This window comes from Manacus candei, unplaced genomic scaffold (genome assembly GCF_025592945.1).
Source record: "Manacus candei isolate 608988 ecotype Guabito, Panama unplaced genomic scaffold, ASM2559294v1 h1tg000093l, whole genome shotgun sequence".
Lineage (NCBI taxonomy): Eukaryota > Metazoa > Chordata > Aves > Passeriformes > Pipridae > Manacus > Manacus candei.
Window position 1 is genome coordinate 739430 of NW_026138141.1, and position 17067 is coordinate 756496.

Consider the following 17067-nt stretch of genomic DNA (forward strand, 5'->3'; position numbering starts at 1 on the left):
CTTAATCACTATCCTTCCTGAAAGCTGCCTGGAAAGGAGAGCACTAGGCATGCATGGAAATTAAAAAAAAAAACAAAAAACCAAAAAACCAAAATTTTATTATGTGCTTCACAGAACCAAAATTATTATTTGATGCTGAAGCTGACAGAAACATAGTTAAAACAGTCCTTCAAATCATAAAAATAGAATTTTTTGCTTATCACAGCCTAATGAGAAAATTCTGATTTCACTAGAAAATGGAAAAATTGTCTTTAGAACATCTAATATTCAAAGTCATAACAAGTACAACCCCTAATCTCCTGATCATACCAAGTTTTCTATTCTGTCTCTGTATTTATAAATCAGGCAGAATAACTGCTGAAGCACATCAATCCAATATTAATTGGCTAATATTTCCAATAGAACTATTACACAACTTATTTAAAATGAATTTTAGAGAAACTATTTGTTTGGATTTTTAACCTCTCCCTCTCCAGCCCCCTCAAAATAGGAGTACATTAATGATCCATTTCTTTGCTGTCTCTGATTCCTCTCAATTGATCAAAGAAAAATTCAGCACTCTGAGAAACCTTTACTTTCATTTAGCAAGTTTGTTCTTCTTGTGTCTGAAAGTCTGGATGATATCTGGGTGGCTAACTTCATATAATTCAGATGGTTCTCCCCTCTCCCTCAAGCCTCCTGCCACACATCTAAATAGGATACATTGGTTAGCTTATGTTCAATCCTGATGGAATCTGATGGAATCCATCACAAACAGCAACTCATTTGTACTTGTACGATGGCTTGATTTAGTCCCTTAAATCTAGAATTTCTTAAAATCCCAAATGAGTTCTAATTTTGAACGATGAAATACATCTATAATTTCTGAAAAACTTGAGACCAAACCCACGTAAAAATAGCTTTTCCCAATGTATGAACACCAGCAGAAACTGAATGCATGATTAGCTCAGGATAATCGAGGGACAGTCTCCTTTGGTGTGAATGGGGGATGCACAGGAGTCTTTTTTAATTGCTGGTGGCAAAGGCAAACACAAACCACATAACCTTTCCTAAATGCCCTTCAGGAGATGATCAGAAACCACAGCATCAAGAATGTGCTGCTGTCCAAGCTAGGAAGCCTGTTTCTTAGCTGGCCCTATCCCTGGATGTTACAAAAGCTACATTTCAAAATACACAGGCTGAAAAACAAAAACAAACAAACAAACAAACAAAAAAATCCAACAGCGCAAAGCAACAGAAACAAAGGTGCTTAAGACCTTACCTAATTCACTTAAAGGACAAGGGAGAATCATGAGACATCAGTATAACTTCCATCAGTCTGGAATTAGAAAGGCAAATACTCTGGCACAAAACTGAAACTGTCTGTTTTGAAAGTACTTGAAAATATTTTCATTGAAAAATTTAGTTTATTTAAAAATCTAATTGCTAGATGAGCTTGTACCACCACTTGCAGCTCTTGATGCTCAGTTTTTGAGAAATGCAGCACTCTAAGGACCCTGAAGGCATAAATGCTCCTTATCTTATTGCTTACATAGCCAATTGGCTACATATCTCCCCCATTTTAATCAGGATTATTCCCTAGGACTCCTCTTTGCCTTTCTCTGCTTCTTTCAACAAGAAGAAAACTGATAAAATACATTTGACTTATTTCAAAGCTTAACAAAAATAAGGAATGTGCTTGTTGCTCTATAATAAAAAACAAAACACCTGTTTAAACTTAAAGTTGTTTTAATAATGTTTAGTTATGGCCGTTTCCAGCAGAATCAGAAGTGGCAAATTAAGGATCTCAGTATCTAATTCATGGGAATATCAATGGGAGTGCATTTCCACACACTGGACATTATGAGTGTGGGTTATAAAGAAATTTAATAAAATATTTGGGGGGGAGGAAGAAAAACTAGGTGACTGTTCGAGAGACAGAGATGGAAAACTACTCTGTTGTCTTCTTTCATTCTTTTACCATTGTCTGCAGCCTGAAAAATCAGCACGATCTGAAGTCAAGACAGTCTTGGTATCTCAACTCATTACTCCTCTTTAAATACTTACTTTTTAAATTGAATAATTCTATAGCATTTGCAGGGGAGGGATCCTGCAAGAGAAAACTAAAATCTGAGCAACTGATTCAATTACTCAAAAATCCTCACTGCAGCAATAGTTACAAGGCTGCAGCTTTTCAAATCTCAGTATTTTGACTACCTGAAAAAATGCATTTGCTTCATGTCAGAAGGTAATTTTTTTGTAAGATTTTCAGTTTGAATATCAAGTCTTTCTCATTTTATACTAGAAATCTCCATTAGAGATGCTATTAGCACAGAAAACAAATTACTGCTTTGAGACACAGAAGTAAAAGTATATATGCATGTAAATTCCTTGAATCATGCATAAAACTTTCTCTGCACCATCTTTTCAATGCTATAATAATGCATGATTTCAAATGCAGAGACAGATAAGTCATTGATTGATTAACATATCTTATACACAAAGCAGGGCTGAAAAAATCCAGAGTATTTTAAATCCTTTTAATTTTCAAATTCTCATGACAGAGGACACAAGTTCTGGCAGTGAAATATATTTCAAATGCACAGTCTATCAGGCTTTCTATAAAACATAATGAAAAAAACTCTAAATTTAGCTTTAGGAGCAAACAGAGGCTTTCCATCAGTTTCTCCAGCACACTGACTTCCCGGCAATCTGCAGTATCCACTGATAACCACGTACTTGCTTTTTCTTGTTTTTGAATGTCATATTTGTTCTTAACATATGTGACAAGGATAAAAGTATTTTTTTTCATTGCAAGATTATATTCACATCTGCAATGAACTTCTGAAACTGAATGCTGAGAAAACCATGATACTCGTTCAAGAAAGCATCATTTAGAAAGGAATAAAATATAGGAGACAGATAAAATAAAAACAAACTCAAATCTTATACTGTGTGCAGGTAAAACCATCTGAGCAGCAATCTGAGCAGCAAACAATTTTAACCCCTTAATATTCACTACCCCAGCAATGAAGTGCCAAATCTGAAGCCACAAATTATGTTACATACAAAAGAAAAGCAACTGTAGGGAAAAAAAAAACAAAACAGAAAAGGAAAAAACAACAGTAACAACAACAACAAAAATAACCAATCAAACAAACAAAAAAAAGTTACAAAACCCACATAGCTTAACTACTAAAAAGGTTTACTCCCCTGAAAATCACAGAACGGAACAGAATCACAGAACAGAATATGCTTAGCTGGAAGGGACACATCAGGATCATCGAGTCCAACTTCTGGCCTTGCACAGGACAACCCAAAAATCTCATCATGAATCAGAAGCATGTTAACTAAATGTAAAAAGAACTAACATATGAACTCTATTCTAGCCCAGTCTATTCCAGTACTTCTCAAATAATTTAAGATGGTCTCCACAACAGCTGTACAAATGTGGGGGTTTTTTCTGTTCTGCTTTTAATAAGCACATGCACACACTGAAGCAAGGAATCAAATACGATGAAGGGAAATAAAACCAACTCTTTGAGTATTTAAGTCTAGGGGTGGGAATCTTTTTGGCAAACTAAAATTACTGTGGCAATAGTGTGCAAATGTTTCTAGGAGCTGTTTATTCAAATCAATATTAGTAGTCCCTGGATTTCAATTCTAATCCTTCTCTGACTTGCTCTTTAACTTTTTATGACTGGCATCATAATAGCCACCAAACTATTTTTTAACATTGCTGAATATGGAATCAGAAAAGGCATTAAGCACTTCAGCCTTCGTTACAATCTGCATTGATAATTTTATTCATTTCATTGATCCGTGAAGTATCAACATGCTTTGTCTGACAGTCCACTATATATGTACTCTTAAAAAGATTTCGTGTTATTTTCAAGTATTCTTTATTTTGTACTAGGCTGGATATTTCTTAAAAGCTTAAGCTTTTTGGTTTGTTTTGGTTTCGTAATGCTTAGCCTCTGACATCTGACATTGGTCTCGGTTTCTGTCATTTTGCTTTTCTGTGTATGAAATTACAACGATTGTGATCAAGGTCAAACTCCTACTGCTTTTCCAATGCTTTCTCCATGTTGGAATATATTATTCTCAAGCTCATTAACACAGTCTTTCCCTAACTTATTTCTTCTTAGCTATACCTCCCAGAAGGCTTCATCAATACAAGTCTCTGAGCTCATGAAATCAGTCTGCCTAAGAGACATTCCTGGTATTTGGCCATCTTCCCTTCTACGCTTTCTAAGGATCATGAGCTTGCATTTCAAAGATACTCTCCCCACAAGTGTTAAATCAAGGTTCCTCTGAAAAGGATATTGTAATGTTTATACACTAGGTTTGGGTTATCTAAATTCATATCCACAGGCATCTTTGATTCAGGACTTAGCCAAAGCCTAGGTAAGTAAATACAATCATGCAGTCAAAATTCCTGACTAACTACCTACATGTTTAAGATGCAAAGATTTCTGTATTTACACTAATAATATATATTTATATATAAAATATATATATATTGCATTTATTATACTAGCATATTATGGCAACTTGAATTCTACTGTCACTTGTGCCAGAAGTGGCTGGTAAGGCGGCAGGAATAAGCAGCTCAGTGTCCATCCTGTGCCAAATGGGATTCTCAAACAACGCACTTCCACCACTGCAGATACATGGGACACTACCTCAGCAACCATTGCCTGAAGCACATATGGAATCATCACTGAGGAATTAAATAATATCAAAAAAGGCTATAGCAACACAACAGTTTGATGGTTACAGCGTTTGCAAGGAAGGACCTCAATTTTGTGTCCACTTTGGCCTCACATCCTGATCTGTGGTTTCACAGAAAGAACATGAAGTCTGTGCCCATCCCAAATCCAGAACCACATCCTGCACCAGGGTTCAGTTTCCACAGCTGAGGCATTCAGGTGATGAAAGAGACTCTATTAGATTATTGTTTCACTTTAAAATAGTGCTTACAGGCTTTTTACAGTAACCTGTCATTGTGTAAAACCTTGAAAAATTCCTCAGAACAGAGCTATGCATCTGAGGAAAGTTTTGCCATTGTTAAAGTACTTGGAGGAAAAGACACACAGAAGAAAAGGTTCATTTCCAGTTTCCTCAATAAAGCCCAATGCCATGATTTAGCACAGATAACAGGATACAAATAGCTTATTTCACTCTGATTCTGTCTCTTAGTGCAGCGCAGTTCATTGTACCTGAGAAAATGGTGCTCACTGATGTGGCTGTGTTGTTACTAGGCAACCAGAGATAAAATGCAGGGGTTAATGATTTTTATTTAATGCATTTTTATGAGAAAGCCCACTCTCTTTTTTCCCTCTGCTGATATTGAGGTGTAAATGCTATTTACACAAGGAGATATATTTAGCTATCCTCTCTGATCTGAACAAGAAAATTATTCAAACTGGATATTCAAACAGCAAGTCAATAAATATTTCTAAACATATTGACCATTACCACTATCAAACACACTGTGGCAATGGCTGAGATCTCAAAGCACTTCACCAGGGACAAATATTCAGTAGGTCTCACAGCAGAGAATAAGAATGGCAAGAAAACAGGTAACAGCCTAGGGACAATTGGGGCAGTGACACATGTTTATGTTCTCCCCCATGGAGGAAAACAAGAGCCTAAGTCTATATCACCCTTCATCTTTCCCATGCTGTCATGACACCCACACCTGGCAAGGTCACACCATGTTTTTTACTGTGCCTTTGGGTTGCCTCAATTCACTACAAAAACCAGTTCTCCCTCCTAGTGGGGCTCTGCTCACAGGAGCCTCTACAGGGAGATGCACATCTTAAGAAGCATCCTGCTATCACAGCCCTTGTCCCACCAGTCTAGGCACACATCCAGGAGGCCTCCCTGTAACTCCAAGCTGCTATGCAATTAATTTTCCATCACACAATTACTTGTCTCTGTTGAGGGGCCTGACAGCAGTGATACCTGCTGAATTCAGCAGATACGACCTTCATTCAACAGTGTGTTGGAAATGTTACCACATATGTAACCCCACACAGTCCCTCAAGTTTCTTCACATGTCAAGCTCTTCCTTTCATCCTTCACAAGGGCTCGTGGCTTGTATGTAACTTGTGATCATCGAGTTCCTTTTATATCAGCTGATCTCCCAGCTCTTCTGTCTTTGCAATAGGAGCAGGAAAGTGTTTATAGATCTGAAAATCAACTGGAAGCCTCAGGCTGAGTGTGTGCATGAGGCCTCCGGTTCAAACAAAATTACACCTCTGACAGTGTGCTTAACTTCTGCAAGTTCTGCAAGACGAAGTGAGAAGGAGATGAACTCCTGCACCATTTTGCTTTTACATATAGATAAAGCCAAACTAACTGATGTTGTCAACACTGGATTATTTAACATTTTTCTCTGCAAAGGTTAACTTCCAAATAACAGGAATCATGCAATTCAGTTGCACAAATCTTTTTGACCCCTAATAATGGTCATCTTCAAATAAAAGTAAAAATTCCACTGGACCCAGCAGTTGGATTTTTACAGTTATCTGTGTCTCAGCATACATCCTTATTATCATGATAGAATGTTCCACTCCCTCTCACTTAAAGAAAAGAAATGCATGTAACAGTCCAAAATATTTGTAAGCACCTCTTGCATTTCATAGAAGATTGCAATCAATGTATTTCTGATCCCAAAACGAGTACTGCATGGCTACTTCTGACCATTTGTCTATTCAAAATAAACAAGGCTGAAGGTCAAATACTTCAATCAGAAATCTGTTCTAGTGGAATTTTAAAAATCAGTAATTCTCCACTGTGTGTCCCAGACATAACTGGCAATGGTACAGCCTGACTTCCTCCTTCTTTAGAAGCCTCTCTAAGCACAGCCAGCCTTGCTACTCACAACGCACAAGGGTTTGTAAGCAAGCAGTAGGTATCAGTTTGTGAGATGGAGAGCTGGGGTTTTTTGTCTCATTTTTTTTTCTTATCCCCACATACACAAATGCTGCCAAGTTCTCTCATCTCTGAATTGTTGCAAAAATTGTGTCATCTATCAGTGTGTAAAACACCACACTAACTAAAGCTAAAGAACAGCAGTTTTAAGTAAAGAAAAAAGTGTCTTTCACTATGCATGTGTGTTATATTTCACAGTTTCTCTTAAGAAGGTTAACTTAGAAGGACAAGTTAATAAATGCAATTGATTTCCAGTGCACTTCCCACTTTCCCCCAGATAGGCTTTCCAGTAGTTTATATTTCCTTGGTATGGATCTTACTATGCCAAACACCATTCCATATTTTTATCAATGATCAGAAACTAATATAAATCTGAGGAAAGTGCCAGATGGAGAAACTACAGTTCTGAAAATCCCAATTAATGACCGCAGGACTCTGAAAACAAGCCTGACCTTTGGCTGTTTTGACGGCAAGGAGTAGGATTGGCTTCAAATCTCTACTTCTAGAGACTGGGACTGTCTACTTAAACTCAGTTAAATGTTCAGTCAGTGAAAAACAGAAACAGAGCCAGTAACAGATAACAGAATTTAGAAATCCCTGTTGCCAAGAGAGTATCTGAATTACTACCCTACACAAACATTCTTCTTCTCCCTGTCAATGGAATTCTCATTTCACCCTTCAGCCTTGAACAACAGTATCTATGGAGTCAGGCAAAACTTGGATTTTCAGTTGCCTCAGTTTCCTAGTGCTGAGCTTAGACAGCTGACAATGCTCAGTACTGAGGATGTACTAGACATCATATTGAGGTATTTCCTTCTGATTCCTGGTTTAAAACCTTAAATCTAAACAGAACATTCTGAATTCCACTTTGGAAGAATGACGTGTAGAAGTAAAGCCAATGATGCATTGCATTTGGCTCTAAATTTGTGCTAAATACATGGTTATGCCTCTTCACCTAATTTGCCCATAAAAAACAACATTGTAAAATAATATTAATATGCCATTCTTGCAAAAAGCTTGACAGTTTTCAAATGGTATTGAAAAAATAAGACTCAGAGTGGACACAGTTCACAGCAGATCTACTAATGACTCTTAAGTGGAATTACAGAAAGAAGGATGTCACATAATAGTTGCTCACTGACAAGAAAATTCTACCCTATCATAAGTGGATAGAAGAGCAGAGACAGAGAGTGAGATGGAATGTAGGTGGAAGGCTTTGATCTACTTAAATTCTCTAAATGCCAGACTGAACAAGGTATGAAGGACAAGTGTCTAGAGGGAAAGATTCTTCATTTAATTTTTAAATAGAAAAATACTTTAAACCTTTCTTGAAAAAAAAATGTGAAAATTCACTGTTGCTGCATTGTCACTGGAAGTTGTGTGGTAAATATCATGGCATTTTTTGTCTTTATTCTGTAAGACACAAAGTAATAACTCAAGCTCCCAAATGTATTATCCAGAGATGTTTATATAACAAATATATTTTCTTGATAACATTTTACAAACAAACAAACAAAAAACCCAAACCAGCCCCCAACGAACCAAAACTAACCAAAACCCCTGAAGAAACACAAGCCTCTTCCAAATAGCATTTACTGGAAATAGTCTAGAAGAGTTTGTCTTGACCTTACTAACAAACCATATTTAGCTTTTATTAGGCATAAAAAAACTTACTAGAGAGTGAAGTAAAAGCTAACAGAGCACTCTGTCTTTTAGCTATTGCTATTCCTTAGCAACTCTCCAGTCACCAATATTTTTCCAGCGTAGGTTGCTCCATGTTTTTAAACATTATCATTTCAGACAAGGAAAAAGGACAAAGAAATTGGAAGAACTTTCTAGGTCAGCTAGTCCATTCTCTTTCTCAAGACTTAACCAAACATCTGTACCTCATTCTGGACTGATAGTTATGTAATTTATTAAATTTTAGAGACCACAGCTGTGATATCTCTATGATTTACCTCATCTGTGTTGTTATGTTCTTATTTTCAGAAGGCTTTTCATAAAGTCTTAGGTGAATCTTCTCAAGTACAGGCTGAGCCTACTGTTTTCCTCTTTCATCCACATATTACTTTATTTAAGATACTAGAAGGCTGTTGCCATGTTTCCCTTTTAAAGGCTGATCACAGTGAACACGAAGTCCTGGTCAGGATCAAATGAACAGCAATAAACTGAGGAACTAATCACTAAAGCAGAGCAGAGTGTCAGGAGTAGGCAATCCAAGGAGACAGGTTAGACCACTGTCCCTATTATCAAATCCTCCAATGATTTGAAATCCCCCCACTGTGTCCCCAGAACACCATGCAAAACAAAGGGGTATGTTGACTACAAGAGGATAAGCTTATCATGTTTCAATTCCCTACCTCTACCACAGTTGTCTTTGCAGCTTTGCACATAGGTTGGTTGAAGTTTCTTGCAGTTTTCCTGCAAAACAAAAGAAAATTAATGAGCATTAAAAGCCATAACAGTACAATGAAAGACTTTTCAGAGATAAGCTACTACAAGTATGTCTGTAATATAAACATCACAAATTGTTTTGTCAAATAGCTTGAGAACTAATAAAAAAAAGTAGGAAGGGGAAAAAGTACTGTGGAATTGTGTAAGATGCATCTGAAATTAAATCATATTTTGCTACATTAGAAAATATTTATTACAGCTCTTTTGATTTTTAATCAGCACATTGTTTAATTGAAATTGGGTGTGCTGTTGGTATGTTCATTTATTAGATCCAAATGCAGCGGCAAGCTGGACTTTGTACAGTGTGCTTTCACATTTTTTTACTTCACAAAGAATGAAATCCATCTCCACAGGGGGGTCAGCACAGGGCTTAACAATCTCTCAAGTCCCCCGTATGCCTTCATAACTCAGATCAGGACTTCGGATAGCACTCTGCATAGCAAATGTAATCCAATTCTCTTCATCAAAAAAACCCCTGTGTCAGTTTTGGCACTCACTGCAAGACTCTGGCATTGATACTATGTATTCCCACACAGCATTTCTGTACCAAGGAAAAAGAATCTCTAGAAAAAACCAACACATGACACGTATTGGATCTGCATCAAGATCATAGCAGGCACAAGGAAAAACATGCAACCTTTGTCAGCTGCTCTCTATACTTTCCAGAAACCAAACAAAACTGTTTGGTATATTTAATAACTAAGAAAAGCTCTGTAGATTTTAGTGGTGTTCTCAGCATTCTTCTCTTTTAAAAAAAAGTAGAATTCCTGAAAAATTTTCATCAGAATTCATGAAATCAGGGTCCAAAACAAATCAAAACTTCCTTTCCTCCATCCTTTTTACACAGAAGCATTTTTTTCCCTAACCATACTTATTTCATAGACTCACAGAACCATTTAAGTGGGAAAAAAAGCCCATAAGACGATCAAGTCCAATAGTTAATCTCCAACGTGTTTTCCTCTCTCCTTCCCTTCCCGCAAGGACCATGCCCAGTACCACAGCCACTCTGAACTTTGGGGGGCTGCTGCCACCTCGTGGCTTCCGGGGAGGAACGGAAAGGAAACAGTCAAATCCTGAGACTTAACAGGCAGTGAGTGCTAACAGGATTTCTAGTGCACATATCTACACAATCAAAGCTATACCCAAAGACACATATTTCACGGAAATGCTGTTTTATTGGCAATACACAGAAGCTGGGAAGCCTCTAACGAAGGTCCAACCGTGTCCTGGGAGGCATCAGGAAAGCATCACCAGCCGGTTGAGGGAGGAGATTGTCCCACTCTGCTCTGCACTGGGGCGGCCTCAGCTGGAATATTGTGTGCAGTTTGGAGCACAACAATATAAAAAGACATTAAGCTCTTAAAGAGAGTTCAAAGGAGGGCAACAAAGATGGTGAAGGGCCTTGAGGGGAAGCTGTGTGAGGAGCCACTGAGGTCACTTGGTCTGTTCAGCCTGGAAGAGACTGAGGGGAGACCTCATTTTAGACCTCGTGAGGGGAAGAGGAGGGGCAGGCATTGGTCTTTTCTCGGTGGTGACCAGTGACAGGACTTGAGGGAATGGCATGAAGCTGAGCTGAGGGAGATTTAGGTTGGATAGCAGAAAAAAATTTTTCACCCAAAGAGTGGCTGGGCACTGGAACAGGCTCACCAGGGAAGTGGTCACAGCACCAAGGCTGACAGAGTTCAAAAATCGCTTGGACAATGCTCTCAGGCACATGGTGTGACTCTTGGAATGTCCTACATAGGGCCAGGAGTTGGACTTGATGATTCTGATGAATCCCTTCCAACTCAGCATGTTCTATGATTCTATTAACATCTTTTGTCAACGAATCTTCTTAGTGGCTATGTAAACCCAAAAGGATGTAAGAATAGGAAACCACAAAACAAACCCAACCAACCACAGCTTGCATTCTATCCTTCTCTGAGAGCATGAATACAATCCTAGCTGGTAGTGATTTAGGAAAAACTATCCTAATCAAAGTAGAGCAGTAAATGAGAACAAAAACAGAGTTACAAAAGCCAAATTAAAATAGCAGGAAAATGCATACAGATGGGGAAAGCAGATGTGAAAACTAAGAATTCAGTATTTCATCCTGTGTAACTATTTTTCTGAGCCAAAGCCTTTCACAAGATTGTAATGACTAGTCTTCCAGTAAAAAAACTGATATAAAATTATTTTTACATAGGGAAAAAATTACAAGAAAACATTTTGATGTTAATTTAACATTAAGAAGAGCTAATGGGCTCTATTCTGACACTATTTATAAAAGCTTCTGCCATTTAGAATGTTCCTGGGTTAGTAAAGTTGTTTCAGAAGCAGCAGTCTTTTACAGGATCAAAGGCCTTATTTCTATAGAACACACGATCCAGAAGTTTTACAGGATCAAAGGCTTTATTTCTGAAGAACACACCATCCAGAAGCTTTATGGGATCAAAGGCCTTATTTCTAAAGAGCACATCATCGAGAAGGAGAAAAAAACAGAAGCACTACACTTATTTTCCAACACCAAATAATGCTAAGGGGTTAGGAGTATGAAATTCAGAAACTAGCTAGATGAAGTTGCCTTTTTTATTTTAAGATGGCTTTCTGGACATCTAGTCTCAGCAACATCTACAACATCTATTTTTCCAGTGATGGATTTCCAAGTTGACCTAAAGGCATAATGTGTTTTCTCCCAGAGGCAAAAGACAGCAAACTACTTCATGGCAGACTAAATCATCAAACTATGTACCTAATGATACAGAGGTGAAGAGACACCTCAGATATGAGGTGAATTTTATACACTGCAGAACCACTTGAAGCATGAAGAGATGATCTGATATGACTGTGACAGCAGAGGCCGTGACTCTGATTATCAATTCAACATCTCTGTTCCTTTGTCAATAGTCTATTTTCATCAGCACCAAGCAACAACTTTGTCTGGGCTAGAACAACTCCAAAGCAGAATGGTACCAAGATAAAAAGAGAGGGAAACCAAAGGAGGTTCAAATATCATGGAGAGAAGCCACTCTCTGATATTTGAAAAATAACAGCAGTCATATGAAGTCCCAGGCACTGGAAAAAGGAAAACACTGTAGTCATCTTTAAAAAGGGTAGAAAGGAGGACCCTGGGAATGACTGACCTGTCAGCCTCACCTCTGTGCCTGGGAAGGTCATGGAACAGATCCTCCTGGAAGCTGTGCTAAGGCACATGGAGGACAGGGAGGTAATTAGAGACAATCAGCAAGGTTTCACCATAGGCAAGTTCTGCCTGACCAACCCAGTGGCCTTCTGTGGTGTACTGACATCAGTGGACAACGGAAGAGCTACTGATGTCATTTATCTGCACTTCTGTAAAGCCTTTGACATGGTCCCCCACAACATCCTTCTCTCTAATTTAGAAAGAGATAGATTTGATTGCATGGACTGTTTGGTGGGTGAGGAATTGGTTGGACAGTCACATCCAGGTTAATGAGGTTAATGGCTCAGAGCCCCGACGGACATCAGTGACAAATGGTGTCCCTCAGGGGTCCGTCTTGGACCAGTGCTAACTAATATCTTCATTAATGACATAGATGATGGGATCAAGTGCACCCTGAGCAAGTTTGCAGATGACATCAATCAAGCAGTGTGGTTAACACACTTGAAGATGGGATGCCATCCAGAGGGACCTGGACAAGCTCGAGGAGTGGGCCCATGGAAATCTCATGAGGTTTAATAAGACCAAGTGTAAGGTGCTACATGTGCTTGCTGCTTGCTTGGGGCAACCCTCAGTATGAACAAAGGCTGGGGAATCAAGAGCAGCCCGGGTGAGAAGGACTTGGGAGTGTTGGTGGATGAGAGGCTGGACATGAACTGGCCATGCACACTTAAAGCTCAGAAAGCCAATTGTGTGCTGGGCTGCATCCAGAGCAGTGTGGGCAGGAGGCTGAGGAGGGCAATTCTGCCCCTCTGTTCTGCTCCAGTGAGACCCCACCTGGAGCGCTGCATCCAGCCCTGGGGTTCCCAGTACAGTAAGAACATTGACCTGTTGGAGAGAGTCCAGAGGAGGCCACCAAGTTGATCAGAGGGATGGAGTACCTCTCCTATGAGGAAAGGCTAAGAGAATTGGGATTGTTCAGCCTAGAAAAGAAAAGGCTTCAGAGAAATCTAATTGTTGCCATCCCGTACTTGAAGAAAGCCTACAAGAAAGATGGAGAGGGACTTTTTACAAGGGCAGGCAGTGACATGACAAAGAGAGTAGGTTTAGAATGGATATTAGGGAGAAATTCTTTACTGTGAGAGTCGTGAGGCATTGGAACAAGTTGCCCAGAAAAACTGTGGATGCCCCATCCCTGGAAATGTTCAAGGACAGACTGGATGGAGCTCTGAGCAATCTGACTTAGGGATAGGTGTCCCTGCCCATGGCAAGGGGGTTGGAATGAGATGATCTTTAGGTCCCTTCCAACTCAGGCCATTCTATGACTCTGTGATGACTATCCACAAAAGCAGTGGCACTCCTTGATGTTGTTCCTAATGAACAAAGCTCCAAGGGAGCTCAAGACTGGGAGACAGTCTGTTCAGCTAAGCAGAACTAGTATCTACATCAGACTAACAAAGCAAAATGACCATATATGCATCCTTTCAGTTATCATAGGAACAAGGTGAGACTATTTCACTATGTTTGAGGGAGTCTTGGATTATTTGTCTTACTAATAGTGTACTATACCTAAAAGTTACTATCTACTGGGCTAGACATAGGCTTCCTTGTTAGACAAAAGCTGTGGTACAGAATAGTCTACTCAGCTTGAAGATGCCTGGAATGAAAGTAGCCACAATATACTGTATGGAAGAAAAGATCTAAGAGAAATGAAGTATCACATTAAGAAAAAAAAAAACAGCTTAAAAAACTGCTTTCTAAAGAAGTTAGTGCCATTCTGGATTCCCAAGAAAACAGTATAGCTTCACATACGAGAATAGACAAAAAAATTAATGCCGGCCTGTGGTCAAACTAAGTGTACCTAAGGTACACCTTTAGATTTAAAAAACCTCTTAGCTTGAGGGTGATTAACAGTTTGGCAGACAGTTACTCCTTAGCTATTGGCTCCACAGATACCAGTCATGGGAAACACATTATAAATAGTACCACACTGCTGGGAAAGTGGTGGCAGATGGCAGGTTATCAGATGAGCCTATGTTTCTCTGTTCTAGGTCATCAGGTAATCTGTGTGTCATCCCAAAACAGGATGGGACACTGCTTATCATAAGCAAATTCTTCTAAGTTAGTAATATTCTACAAGGAATAAGACACTGGATGATGATGTTTCCATCTTTGATTAGTTACACTTGAAAGGAGGAGTCGAGGTTTTTAGATCTTCACTCCAGATGGATATAGTATCTGGTATTAACTGTACTGTGAGAATGTGGGAGACTTGAAGACTTCTGAAAAAAACAGGAAGAAGGAAAAGGATAGAGACCAACAGGACATAAAGGAAGAGGGGTAAAAGAGAGAATGCAACCAGTCTGTTGCCGTGGAAAATTAAAGAATTTTTCAGAGGTAACTATGCATCAGTAGATAGATACAGGGTAAAAGCACAGACAGTAGTAGCTCAAGAGTAAACAAAAAGAAGCCTAAGAAGGAAGAGTGTTTCCTGTATTCTGTGTACCAGAACCCAAGGAAAGCAGTTTAACGGTCCTCAAATTCATGTGCATGCACACAAGAAAGTTAAGTTTTCAATCAGAAATCTCATTGTCTTACCAGTGAGCAAGCCAGGATGTCAAGATTTGGGCAAAAAAAAAGCTTATTTATTAATGTTCAAGTATTTTAATTCAATATTATAAGATATATAGATAAAATTAATGTGAATACATGTGTATGTATACATAAATAAAGAAAAGCATTATTTTATGAGTATTATTTTATACATATATTTTTCAGCTGCTTTTTCAACTCCTTGTTTGTTCTAATACATACAAAGGTAGACTGTGTCATTCACAGTCTGCTTGTAGCAAAATGCAGCAATTGTTACACTTACCTTTTCATCTGATAGCCATAAGACAAACAAATAAAAACCAGGCATTAAACATAAGCAAACCTCTCCTGCTTCAGTTCAGGACAAACTAGAAATTAAGGATAGCAACTCATATAAAAGATGTAATTACTAGTGCAACACTCAAATTTTTCATTGCAAAGATGTTTAAATTCGTATGATGCCTCTCCCTACACCACTCAGATCAAATCAACTTTAAACACTGCTTTCTTTATACAGAATCAATTTTCCCATCACTGACTGTCCAGAAGACTGATTCAGCTCCCTTCCCTTCTGTCATATATGAATGGATCAAACTTCATTGCTCAAGAAAAAGGACCCAAACTAACATGAAAACTGAACAGAGTAGAAGACACTAAATTTCTCAATAGTAATTGTAATGACTTCAGTCTGCTGTGTCTTATTTTAAACTACCAATATTTTATTTCACACCTATGTTTGAATTCTCAAAAGTCATTAGAATAAGCAATTATATTTTGGGTTTTTATAGCAGTATAATTTGAGAGTAGGGAAAGGCAACATGAAAGAAAGTAAAATCAGTAAAATATTTTTTTGCCATCACACAGGAGTCAGGATTCTCCTTCTCTTTCATTACCTAAATCCTAAAAGAATCTTTTTCCACTGGTAAACAAGTCACACCTGAAAATGATGTTTCCTGCACGGTCAGCCTTCCATGCCTTCACAAGAGCAAAATCTCCTGTAATTGACTTCTCCAGAATAAAGTGACGGCCGTCAAACTCTCGCACCTACAGAGAAAAGTACAAAACGGAGATATAGGTTTCTTCCAACAGATTTCTCATGTTATATTTATTTTATGGGGTTAATTTTACAGACTATTATATTTACACTTCTTTTTGTACTATATAAAGTTTTATCTGAAAAACTGTATAATAATAGAGAAGCATGAAAGGGCTGTAAACCCCAGTTTTGTTATAGTGTCTCAAGAACTGCATGTGAATCCATATTCCTCCTGCTCCATCTACTGGATTTAGACATGCTTCTTCCTACACATCTACAAGTTAACCAAAAACTGAAGTGCTGAAGCAGAATTGCTGAAAAGGTCCATAATCACTGCCCAACACTAGAAACCCCAACTCTAAAGTGAAGTCAATTTGAGACATGGTACTCAAATCATGTCATCTGACAGGTGGAATTTCATTTGATTTTCCCTGCATTTATGATCAATATTTGCAATGAATGATACTGTGCCTGAAGCCAAAATATGGAATTGACTCACAGTTAGTCTTTTAATCCTAAAGAGAGAGATGAAACAGCATTTCTCCTAACAATGTAGGTAGTTAGAGTATACACAAATAGTACTTGAGAGCTTTTTAAAATTTCTGAAAGGGGAAGGAAGAATGACAAAAGGGTACCAGAAGTCAGTTTGTCAGTCCCATAAAAGGAGATCTGAGCCTTTATAAAATAATAGTTCCATGCAAACTGGATGTGGAGAATGGAATTGAACAAGTCATGGTGGTCATATTATTAGTGCCCCCCAGTTATTAGACTGGGGAGACTTAAGAGAGATTTTCCCACAAAAGTCAAAAGGAAAACAAATGAAGAAAAATGTTATTAAAATTATAAGCTATTTAATAAACAAAGCATTCCTCCAAATGGTAAAACATCACAATGACATATGCAGTTAAAAAAATAAGGGAATAAAAGAGACTAAGTCAATGTCCAG

General features: G+C 38.2%; 1 protein-coding gene across 1 annotated transcript in view; it reads right to left on the reverse strand.

Annotated features, from left to right (window-relative positions):
- OXCT1 (3-oxoacid CoA-transferase 1) overlaps positions 1–17067 on the reverse strand; it is an 87621-nt gene that overhangs the window by 48200 nt on the left and 22354 nt on the right. Inside the window, exons 6-7 of the mRNA XM_051768228.1 lie at positions 16023–16129; positions 9282–9342 (exon numbers count right to left, since the gene is read on the reverse strand). Of these exons, the coding sequence (XP_051624188.1) occupies positions 9282–9342; positions 16023–16129 (168 nt within the window). The remainder of the gene's footprint in view (positions 1–9281; positions 9343–16022; positions 16130–17067) is intronic.